We start from the raw sequence: 12,627 nt of genomic DNA, 5'->3' as shown, positions 1-12,627 counted from the left end.
CAGAGGGAGCATCTACCCTGCAAATGGAGGATGATCCAGATCATTTCTGTGCACTCTCCCCAAAACAGCATCAGCAGAAGCAGCTCTGATCCAGCAAGGCCAGTCCTAAAAGTTGCACGGTCACGTCTGTGTGCCGTGAAGCCGGACTTGCACATGCATATACGCCGCCTCTAGAGACGAGCTGTGCTGGCGGGGGGCTGGCATTCCTGGCGGCCGGGGGAGCGCCACACAGCGCATGCGCCACCGAGCAGCACGAGCGTGCACCGACAGCATGCCGCTGCCCCAGCCAGAGGTTAGGTACTCAGCTCTCTGCGTTTCTTTGCAAGCCAGACATAAGTTGTGTTTCTCCTACTCCTTCAGGAATGCATGTCACTGACAGCAAAGATAACTTAAATGTAGTTTTCACATCTGTTAGGCAGTTCTAAGAGCTTCTAAGGCACCCAACAGCAATCAATAGAAATGTGGACTGGCTCATGTCTTCAAATCGATGCAAGTCGGAGCGCTCAGTGAAACTGTTGAGAATCTGGACCCATGAATACACATCTACCTGTGATACACCTATTTTGGTTTACTTATAAACTACTATAACAAACACGATCGTGATGGCGTTTACAAGTATGACAGAAGTCCTACACCATTTCTCCTTATAATGCTAATTTGAACAGGAAAATTAGATCAACTTCCTCTTGAGGGAGAAGCCAGAAAAGGAAAACAGATGCTAGATATGTGGATTTGGAAATGGAGGAAGTAACTCCATTCTTTGATTCCAGATTTTAATTTTAGGCTTTTGTTTTTCAAATAAAGAGACTCAAGTCAAGTCAAGTTGGATTTGATCGTTAAATCACTATATTCTAACAAAAATATTTACACAGCTCTCAATTTGCAGTGCCTCACAATCTCTGGTGCATTTATCCTCAGAACACACCTATCGGAGACACAAAACCAAGGAGAAGCAGTATCCCCTTATAAAAAGGCCTGACCGGCCTTAGGTCTCAAAGGAAGTGTGCGCAGAACACGGAATTGACCTGGATTTCCCAAGTCACTGACTAGCAACTTAACCACTGGATCACCTTCCCTATAAAACCTGATTATACGAGTTATGGGTCGTTTTTTTTTACCCCCCTTTTGTGCACTGGTGAGCCAAGGAGATGAGTTTGGACTGTTTAGCTATTCTTCCATAAAACAAGAACACAGAAGATATTTAGAAGAGATTACCTGTTAGATATTTTACTTTAGCTCGTGCTCTTTCATCTGCATCAAAATACCACACTGTTATTGCGTACCTAGGGAAATGGATGAAAAAAGAGTTCCTGAACTACTAAGAAAAACAGACATACTAGAATAAGCGTAGAAAATAAAACTGAAGTTAAATGAGACAATACTTCTGCTGTTTGATAGAAGAAAGATTTCATAAAGGGTAAAGTGTTTCCCTGTTAGTAAGTATAGTCTGAAGAGGTACTGAAAGACTATTCAGACTATACTTAAAGGCTAGGTTATTAAAAGGGTGACACTGGTGCTCTGTGTTTACACTTTTTTGATGACTTGCTATATGGTTCTTGCCCAGAAACTGTACCAGACAGTACATAGTGTCCAGGCATATCACCTTGCCCTGTGACCTCATCTTTGACTTTACTCAGTCAAGTCCAGTACTGAGTCACACTGCAAAAAGTTGCCATAAGGGAAAATTAACTTCCCTTTGTTGCACGGCTCCTCCAGTTTTCTATGGCCCATAGAGGGTTGCAATACAAAAAGCCAGCTACTGAGGAAATACTTTAAGGAGCTCTGGTAAATGGCATCTCGCCCTCTGACTCTGCTCAGACTAGGGAAGGGAGGGCAGAGCAGCACAGCCTTCCAAAAGGCTCCAAGCAAGAGGACCCTGGGACTGCAGTTCTCAGATTACTTTTTGCACAGGTACTTGTGTTATCTCACTGCTCGAGTTAATGTTCAGCACTCTGACCACCAAAACGTGTTACAACATGCACAACAGGAAGTTTGGATTAATGACTCCAATGATTTACCAATTAATACTGTTAATGTTACTCAATATGTTTGCACAAGGAATGCAAGTATGTTCAGCATCATCCACTGCTCTAAACAAAGTCACAAAAGACATATCAAGTCCCATCTGTGAGTCAGACTGGGAACAAATCTTGTAACACTGCATGTACGAGACAGAAAGAGTTGACTATCCATGGTCATTTCACCCAGCAGCCCTCTCCCAATTCCCAAATTAAGTCACTTGTAGAATAAAAAGGGAAAATGACTGTTTTATAAGAACTCCCTCCATTCCAATTCAAGGGAATACAAAACTGCAGTAGCTAGTCAATATTTAAAAACACAGCAATAGGCTACGGATAAAGGACAGGGACCACAATATAATGCCACTACATAGAAACAACAATTCCCCTCAGCTACAGTGGGGTCTCTCTATGGCCTTGTGTGCTCCTACCCAGTTCTGTCTGATATACACTCACAAGTTTCTGTGTTTCAAGTATTTCCCCCTTACTCATCCTGGTTCAAGAGAATGTTTTATCCAAAAGACAGAGATCGGACATCAATACAAATTCAGCAGCACAACTGAAACCCAAACATCACCAATAGAAAAAAAGATTTGGCATAGTGCACCTGAAGTTTATATGGAGGTATGTTGGATCAGGTCATAACTCATTAGTTTCACTCATTTCTTGTTAGGATTTCCTCAGCCCATGATCAAAGAAGCTTCATGCAGTGCACATGAATCCATTAGTCCTACCTTGTAGCAAATGCTGGCTGCACTTCATGAGGGTTGCGGCGATCAGACCAGAAGAATAGCAGTCTATCAAATTTGGGTTCAATATCAGCGAATTGGGCTTTACCTTCTGGAAATATCCGAAGGATGCCTCCACTTACCTACAAATTAAATATTTAAAAACAAGTGCTTAAAATATAGTAAAACTTAGTCTTTTCAAAGTACTGAATATCATTGTTAAACGATGAACCTACAGTTTTCCCGACAATGCATTTCATTTAACAAAAAGTCTTACATACTTTTGAGTAATTTCAGAAAGCTTTACAAATATTAAACCTCCATTCCTGTTTTAGCAGAAATCTGTGGGGGGTTTTTTGTTTTTTTTTTTAAACTGCATTACTAACTTACAAAAACCAGACAAACAGATTGATGTAAGCAGGTGGCTAAAAAACAAAAACAAGTCTATGCAGATTAGAAGAGCAGGGGGTTTCAACCCTGAGTTTCACCCTTTCCCATTAAACAGATTCTTTAAATTAACAGGAGCAAAAGCTTTATGCCATGTTTCTGTAATTAAGATGAAGAAAAACTAGGGGACTTCAGTCTAAATCTTGAATTCATATTATTCTTAGTCAATGTAAATCTCTTCTAAGCTTTGAAAAACAGGTGCACAAGTATGCATATCTAGAATATATCAAAATTAGATCAGATTAACCATTTTTAAAGCATGTTAACATCTTCCTGCCAATGGTATCAATGTTGTTAAATGCAGGTTTTCTAACACAGATAGCCACTCTAGTATTTCAGTGAGAAGTCATAATAGTGCAAATATTAACAAGGTAAATTGATTTAAATGACTGATTTTTTAACAGCGATCAAAATCAGAAAGCAAGAAGTCATATTTTAAATTGATTCGTTCTCCTAAAGAAAGTTTGAGTTTCTTTATTTGCTAATCAATATACTTGATAAAATACTGTAATTAAAAATTGATTTTGCAGTAAATTAAGTACCTCTGTTCACAACTTAAATATTCAGCTGGTAAATTTTTCATAGTTATTTTGATAGTGCAATTTGTTTAACTTTTACACTCTGATATGTGTTCAGCTGTTCTGGGAGAAAAACTGGAATTCAACTGAAAATGCCCCAAGGCTGCACTTTAAGATGTTCAGTCCAACTATAGGCTTATATGCACAGATGGCTAGTAATTTATTTCTTAAGTGGAGGATAAAATTTGACATTTCACAAAGTGCAGTCAGAAGCAGAAAGTTTCAAGTGCATCCATTTCTGACTCAGCTTTCAGATCTACAAGTTTCATGCAAGTATCTTATCAGTTTCAATGTCTCATCCGGCTGTTGCAAGAAATGGACAGTGTTCAAAAACAAAAATAATCACCCTTAGCTGCAACTAGTGTTATCCACATTAAGGGTACTCGATTCATGTGGGAACTGTCTGGTTATATGCTCGTCCACATTCTGCTTCCTAAGAATTACTACAGAAATACTAGTAGTGAGTCCTATCTTGTCTTCTATACGCAATGAGAATAACCTTCTGCACAGCCAACTACACAGCAACCTAGGAATAAACAAAGCTATCTTTGCATACACTCTCTTATGCTATCAATACATCCAGTTAACTACATCCATTCTTCAAATCTACCTAATCCCACTGAATTGCTAGGATAATCCTAATTAAAAGTGCCATTATCGTAGGCATAACTTCTAAGGAGAGTTTCAAATCACTGGTAGTAACTTCTTAAGCCATTATGACCCAGGTCAAGTGGTCTATCTATTCCACACTCTGTACCTACACTAATACAAAAGACTTGCGTGGCCTTGAACTGTACTGATATTGCAAGAACTGTAACACGTGTTCATCTGCAATTGCTCCTAAGCTACACTATCTTTACCTTTATAAACACATCCAATTAAACCATCTAGTTGCATAAACAGTAAACTCAAGGTAGAACAGCAAAATAAGGACAAATAAGTTAAAATCATTCTCTTCCAAATATTATTTACTTACTCTTAGCGTGTGTGTGCGCACGTGCGCGTGCATTGGGGGGGTGGAGGTGTTTGCCACACAAATAGATACGCAATAAATTGCATAATTAGATATTTGTGAAACCTGGATACCAGTAGATACTTACCTGTATAATAGAAACATACATGAAAAATATGCAAGTTTCCTTCAGTCTAACTGTCAAGGCGGTTCTGCTAGCACCTTTCAAAACCATGAATATAACTGCCTCATCTGTCGAACATCTCATTAACAGCAGAGAGAATCACAGAGGATATTGACTATTAAAGTCACGTAAGAACACAACTAAGGCACAGAAACAAGAACATGAACAAACACCTGTAGCAAAGATGCATTAGCAAATACATGTACAAAAGGTTATAGAAAGGAATTGCCTACCTTGGCATCCCAGTCTTTATTAAGATAATATATACAAGTAACACATCTTCCATCTCCATTTGGATTATCAACATGGCGAACGTATCCTGTTCCATTGCCTGGATAACAAGCCACCATAGCCTAGGGTCAAAGAATTACAAACACAGTAATTTAGCTTATCTGTGTGTGGGGGGGAAGTCTGCATTTTTTTGGTATCAACACCTATGTAACTCGCACACGAGCAACACAAAAATGAAGATAGCAATAACGGAAAAAGTTTTCTTCCTAGTTGAAAATCATTTTGGAACACAGGTAACTACAACAAAAACAAAGGCATGAAACGCACCGAGAGGAACCCTGTTAAGGTTTTAAAGATGGGGCTGTTCCCATGTTGTAGCACATTATTTAGACTTCCCTCCCTTGAATGAAATAAAAGGGAAGAAAAATGTCTTGTGTATAATTAAGAAATACATGTTTCTCCTTGTGATGAGAACACTAGCTTTCCAGACTGGAGCTCACAGACAAATGTCATTTGATAATCTTTCCCTCCTGTTTCTCCACTGCAAAGAAGTTCTCCTCAAAAAGTGGTATCAACCTTTATTTTCAGGAGACTTTTCAGACTTACTCCATCACTAAGTGCATTCTTTGGCTTCTGTTTTGTCCTGTTCATAGGAGGTCTTTGAACCTTTGCTGAAGCCAACCTACATGTATAACAAAAACATCCTCTTTAGTCAAGAAGTGAGAAATTGAAAATAGACATTGAACAGTAATCTGCAATAACCTTATGACATCAAATGATTTTCAGTACAGCAGCATATTTAACTTCCTATGCTGCAGCTACCCAAGTTGACTTGAAAGACTGCTGTAGAAAGTAGTTTAGTTTTTTAGAAGAATTCAGACATGCAGATGGGCCAAAAAACAAATTGGCCATTCTTGCTAACTGATGGTCTGTACCCCATTTGATTTGCTATCAGTTAGCAAGCATGGCAACTTTGCTGTTTGGCCCATCTACACACCTTTATACATTTACTGAAAAAAGTGATTATTTTATAATTTTGAAAGAGATCTGAACGAAGTTTTCCAGGTCCAGTAATGTCACATTATTCACTGCCATCAGAGTACTCATACCTCTCCAATGACAATACACTTTTTGCAGAAAGTCGTAACATGAATTTAAAAGAAAAGCAAAAGAGTTTCTTCCAACAAACCAATACACTAACCCCAATGAATGACTACTGTCTAAAACAAACAAACAAGAAAATCCCAACTTTTAAAAGCAGGCCTTCCAGTCCCAATTCAATCCGGTTAAGTCAGTCTCCCAGATTTTCAAGCTTCAGCCACATAACTCTTAGATAACACATAAAAAATAGTTTTACAGTTAAACTGTGGAAGTGTACACCAAGAGTTTAAAAGCCTTTCAAAACAACTGTTTCAGTGCATGTTTTTTGCTAGTTTATACTGATAATTAACTTTTCTCTTTTTTTATGTTAATAAATAAAGCTTTCCACAGTTTGCATTGCATGCAAGAAACTGCTTTGAGCAAGCAGAGAAATAAAGTATTTATGGTTCACTCAGTAAAATATTTGTACATTACAGGTAAGCAGAATGGGGTTTGCTATAGCAGCAAACATTTAAAATATTTATTTGCACATATACTGTACTAATGGAAGAAGCAATCTTTTAGTGGATCCTGCTAGGTAGGAATAAGAACATAACCTTTGCTAAAAAGTAGCACAGTAGTTGTAAAAAAATTAAAACGTAGATGACAGTCTACTCATATGAAATGGAATCAAAGATACTGATAGAGCATTGCATGAAAAGTTCTCAAAACTACAAAAATCCAATTATACTTCTAGTTTTGAGATTAGGCCTTCCAGCTTCTCAACCTCTTTTAGTGTATCCATACTATAGTCATCGCTACAGGTCTCACGTTATGTAAACATACTACATAGATCAAGTAGTGTGACCTAATATTTGGCAAAGCCATTACTTATCAGCTTTGTTGCAGGAAGATAAACCCACAAAAATCAAAACAGTGAGTTAAAGATACCAAATAATGTAATAAGGGTTCTGTAATTTCCTTTTCTAAAAAGAAAAAAGGAACAAAACAAAAGCAAAGCTGGGCTGGAAGGGGAAGGTATTTGGCTTCCACTGAAAGCCTGCCCCCTTGAAAAAGGCCCATCAGGCTCTCCGGAGTATAAACAGTGCTGAAAGCAGATGCACAGTTTTGCTGCATCCAATCCCATAGCAGACATTTCCAGCAATATAAAAATTGTTATTTAAGAGGTTTTACTGAGAAGTGTACATTTAACACTGACATTAACTATTCCTCAACATGTATGTGAAACAGCTACTGTTCAGAATGAAGAAAAGGTTGAGACCAAGTAGCTATAGCAATGCCGTTTTTCACTGAAATCACTAGGAATTAGACCCAGGTATAAAAAGGTATTTAGGTGTAAGTGACCTAAATGTCTTTCAGCGAGTTAAAAAGAAGCTAGAGTTAAAAGTTTAGAAAGCACTGTTCCCAGGCCTCTCTATCCAATATATATGGTTTTTTTTTTTTTCAAGGGCACACTCAGGTGCCTTTACTTAAAATAAATAAATAAATTAATTAAAAAATAAAAAAAATAATTTTTTTTTTTGCATAGTTAGACCAGCCTAAATTTGCATCCTACTGATGTAGTTTCCTTTACAAGCTATTCGAACAATCTCACTTGCTCTCTTCACTTAAGGGAAATCCACACTTGTATCTCAAAGTTTCTCAAAGGAGAAAAAGAGAACTAGTAGCACTTCCTGGAAAGTATAGGGGAGCGTCAATTGTCATCAGCTTGACATAAAGATCAGCGATATTCAAGTGTTTGAAACATTTTTAACACTAATTTGAGTCTAAAATGCTGTCACTGTTTGAAAAAAGCACTTGTTTATAGTCTGAAACTTCTGCTATCATTAACTGCAAGAGACGAGAAACAGTTTTGCTGCGATAACTTATCTAATATATATTTGTTATAACAGTAACAATGACTCAGCCTTTAGAGACAAATTGGAAAGCAAACAAATACACGAATCAGCCACTGTAGCATAATATACATTGCTTTCTCCCCTTAGTGTGACAAGTCCCCTTTCCCCAATTGAACTACGATAAGGAAAGTTACAAAACTTAACAATTTACAGGATATGTGAAATATATTGTTTTGTGAAACAAAACAAAGTGAATTTGTGTCAAACTGCCATGTACTGCACGATTACTCACATTTTTATTCTGTGGGAAAGGACCGAAAGGTTACCCACATATGTAATCAAGTCTCATACTTTTTTCTTGCTTTACCATTTGACAGTATATATAAACATCTCAAGCTGGCACAAAGCTTAGTATTTAAAAAAAACAAAAAACAAAAAACAAAACCCACTGCCATCAAGTCAAAAAAAAGAGACATTTGAGACTAGAACATTCAAAATTCCCTAGCATTTTGGATTAGGAACAATAAAGGTGCTAGCTGTCCCAAATGAAGAGCTATCTGTCTCATCAGTTGTCTTATAAAAGTAACTGGTGAATTCAACACAAGAAGCTACTGGCATTCCGATCACAGACACAAAAGTCTCCCCTTTTTGCACTTCTCTGGCATGACAACTCCTAAGCATTCAGTAATCTTCATTTCTGCAAAGAAAAATATTTAAATCACACACTGAATTTGTTCACACGCCGGATTCCTTTGCGAGACACTAATATTAACCTTCTTCAATACAACAGCATTCTAACTGAGCCTAAGCACTCACGCCTAGCACACGAGCGCCGTCCTAAGATGCTCTCTGGAATTCATGAGTAAGCAAAAAAGTCTGAAAGAGCTGGAGCCGCTCTGCACTCACTGCCAACTTGGTATATCCAATGAAAGCAATCATATGTTTAAGAAGTTGCTGCTCTCTCACTCACATACATTCTACCTTCAGATGTTCAGCTCTGGAAAATTAGTTTTAAGTTATTACCACAAACAAGAAATATTAGACTGTTAGCACGAAGTTACACTAATTGAAACCACAGATTTTTTGCTAACCATCCTTGTCATTTGTGTGTCAACCATTATTCCAATTAGCAATTAAATGCATGAAAACAACAACATCAGAGGGAATAATCATACAGTTTGGTTCACTACTTAAAGGGGCATCAACTAAGCAGAGCACATCAGTGCAGCAGAGAATGCGAGTTCAAGGGGAAGCAATCTCAACCATGACCGAAGAGAAGAAATATGATCGTCTAACCCATATAAAAAGAAGGAAGAGCTGCAGGTAAACAGACTGAAGCTTTTTCCTCTATCCTTTCCCATTCCTCTCACAGCTGGATACCTGCAAGTTTGGGTATTGTTCATAAGAAGAAGAAAGCAATAATAGAAAACGTGGGGGGGGGGGGGGGGGGGGAGAAAATACCAGTTACATGACAACATCAAATCCCAAGGAAAACAGAAGAGAAACGCAGAACAAAACGGAGAGAGGACATGTGCTCTGTCATATTAATTTATTAGTATAAAATAAAACTATTGTTTAGCTCAGATTAAAGAAAGCTGCATCAGTCAAGGAGATGTCACTTTTACTATTTGCTGAAGGAACTGCAAGTCTCAGCGAGCAAAACAAGATGTCCAAATCCAAGACCGATGACTTCCTAGCAAAATTTATCAGATGCTCTCACGCTCTCACAAAAGACTTCACTGGAAATCCTTGGCATGGGTCATTCGACAGATTTGGAAAAAAAGAAAAAAAAAAAAAACACCAACCACCCCACACTGGAATGAAGAACCACAGAAAAGAAAAACGCATCTGACTTGTCCCTGTTTGGTGCATCTGTAATGCATTTCTAGTTGAAGAACGTGTTCATCCCTGACAAACAACAATCCTGAGGAAAAACGTTTCAGTTTAAGCACACTCCAGACCAAAAGCTATTTTCACAAGGTACACAAAATAACAGCTAAATTGAAGGAAGAAAGACTTTATTGGTACTACCTTGCATGAGCAAAGTCAAGATTACTAACTTAAACATGCTCATGTGGTACAACTTGGATCCAATTTGTAAGACTTCTACTGCAGATCTTCCACAATCAGAGATGGAAACTTTCAACAGAAAGAGATATCTACTGGGGAGAAACTCCTATTAGTTCTACCCAAAACAGAGAAAGCTGAAACAGGCAAAATAAAATCTTTGGGGGCCAGCTAATCCAAGCATTTCAATGTTACCTTTCATCTGAGTAAAACTTAATGCCGATATCTTCTATGATCTCATTAGTAAAGCCAGAGAATCAGCGATAACAGAAACTAAAACCGCAAATCTAAAAAAGCTAGGGGCAGGGGGAGAGACCCTGCAAATGTAGAGAAGCTGGGGGTGGAAAGAGTCTACTCATCTAGAAAACCCAGGCAGGAGGGGAACTGTTGATCTAAAAAAGCTGAACAGAAATATGAGTATATGCAAAGATTTCCTCACTAAAAATCTGTACCTTTCAATTGCAGTCAACTGGGGAACCTGCAAGAGGAAAGCAAGCTTACTATTTACAGCTTTAAAACTAAATAATGCAAGCACAAGAGAAAATGGGAGTCTGTAAATCAAAGGGGTTCAAAGCTAACAAAGGAGCAGACTGACCATTGCAGCAACTTTGAATGATATATCTCTAAGCTCTCCCTCCTGATACTAACTTATTAGTTAGTATGGGCATCCAATTTGTCTATCAGCAAAGGAGTAAAAGCTATTATTTTCTGTTGTGTTTCTCTGTGGATATGGTAATGTATATAGCTGCAAATAACATTGGAAAGGAATATGTTACTTCAAAAACAGCTATGTGGATCATCTTCTGGCAAGCACAGAGCAAGCTGCTCTCTAGAGCAAAGCAAAGGGAGGTGAGGACTACCTGAGCGGGTCCCGCTAGGCTGTAACGGGGGAGTAGGCTGGCAAAGCTGTCAGCTCAAATGAAGACAAACTGGGAGGAGAACTAAGATGTAGAATAGAGTCAGGCAGGTAGGGAGAGAGGGGAAAAAAAAAAAAAAAAAAAGAGCTGAAGCACTGAAGCAGCTTCTTGCATTATAAAGGGAATCAACAGACGGCTATATATGTGGTTTATTTTCTCTATGAACTTCTAGGCACTCCAGAAATTAATGCTTCATCTGACCTTTCAATGCAACAGTTAATACAAGATTTCTAGTTGCTTTGACAGAACCGGATTTCACAGGCATACAAAAATGAAGCAACTCAATATACCACCAAAAGTTTGACACAACAGATGGGTACTTTTACTACGTAGTTGACTTCTAACTTTTTTAATCACATGTTGATTTCTCTGACTGAAGTTCAGAGAAAGCTTTGCCACGTGAGCAGTGTCACTGTTCAGCAGCAGACTGTTCAGCCTCTTTTCACTGCTTTACTCACTAAAACTGTCTTCCATTTTAAGCAACTTTTATCCACTTACAACATTCAGCTTATACATACTAACAAAACTGACAAATCTGAAGGTAGAAACTTTCATGCTGCTTCACTGCTGTATTCAACCCAGTAATCTGGGTTTCCACTAGATGTGGCAATCCCACATCTAGTTTGAATTTAAACCAAACATCTTAAGCCTAATATTCAGGAAATGACTGTGAACGTGGGATGTGCTCACACTTTAATGAATAAATTAATAAATAACACATATATAGGAAAGAGAAGCTCCCATAAAACTATCGGACAAGAGTCATTAAGCTAAGAGAGATCATGCAGATTCTCGGAAGCTAGGGCAAAACCCCTTGAAGCTTTGACTGAGCCCTGAGGAAAGCAGGGCAATCAGAAACACATCTCAAAAGGTAAACTGATAAGCAACTGAAACCAGCGTTATAGACAGAAATAACAGGAAGACCCAGAATACACTTCCTAACTGCCAGACTAGGATTTTAAAGTCTTACAGCCCCTAACTAGTCTGCTACTAAATGGAGATACCAACATTTAAAACGTTAACAGGGTTCCCACTCCTCTCATATGCCTGAGCTTTTAAGGTTACAAATCTCAAATCTCCAAGTGCCAAGAGAAAAAATTGCAGCAGAGTGAGCTTTCAAACTTCAGGAAAATAAAGATTCTATCTTCCTTAATAGTTAAAACACTGGCATGTTCTAGGCTGCTAGCCAAGATAGGACATGCCTTATTCTCAAAACTGTGCCAATTTAACCAAAAGGTGTTCTTTTGACACTGATTTGGTAAAATAAATGCAAACACCCTTGCAGTTATTTGATCCGATTAGAACCGGCTTCCACTTACTTAATCTAATTCCTTATTAGGAGAAATAAAACTGTTCAGATTTAATTAAGAATGTCTACACAGTTGTGCACTGCCTTAAACAAAGTCTTCAAAAATCAGCGTAAAATTTATCTAGAGCATCTTTGAATATATACAATGTTCTCAAGCTTAAAACACCTGCATGCGCCCCGCCCCCCAAAAAAGCACATCTGAGCTATGTTACTTGCCAGTGTTAGTGCTTCAAAGCATTAACAGCCTCCCTGAAGTT

The 12,627-nt window shown here is 38.1% G+C and overlaps 1 protein-coding gene across 2 annotated transcripts in view; it reads right to left on the bottom strand.

The window, feature by feature from the left end:
* Positions 1–12,627, bottom strand: part of EGLN1 (egl-9 family hypoxia inducible factor 1) — a 37,730-nt gene that overhangs the window by 3,714 nt on the left and 21,389 nt on the right. Inside the window, exons 2-4 of one of the 2 annotated variants that reach the window (XM_026117235.2) lie at positions 5,141–5,260; positions 2,753–2,889; positions 1,216–1,283 (exon numbers count right to left, since the gene is read on the bottom strand). In XM_026117235.2, the coding sequence (XP_025973020.2) occupies positions 1,216–1,283; positions 2,753–2,889; positions 5,141–5,260 (325 nt within the window). The remainder of the gene's footprint in view (positions 1–1,215; positions 1,284–2,752; positions 2,890–5,140; positions 5,261–12,627) is intronic. The other variant, XM_064509257.1, reaches the window with a different exon arrangement.

The sequence above is a fragment of the Dromaius novaehollandiae genome, chromosome 3 (genome assembly GCF_036370855.1).
Source record: "Dromaius novaehollandiae isolate bDroNov1 chromosome 3, bDroNov1.hap1, whole genome shotgun sequence".
In the NCBI taxonomy this organism is placed as follows: domain Eukaryota; kingdom Metazoa; phylum Chordata; class Aves; order Casuariiformes; family Dromaiidae; genus Dromaius; species Dromaius novaehollandiae.
The sequence above is the reverse complement of the archived record's forward strand: the minus strand, read 5'-3'. Positions and strand labels throughout refer to the sequence as shown.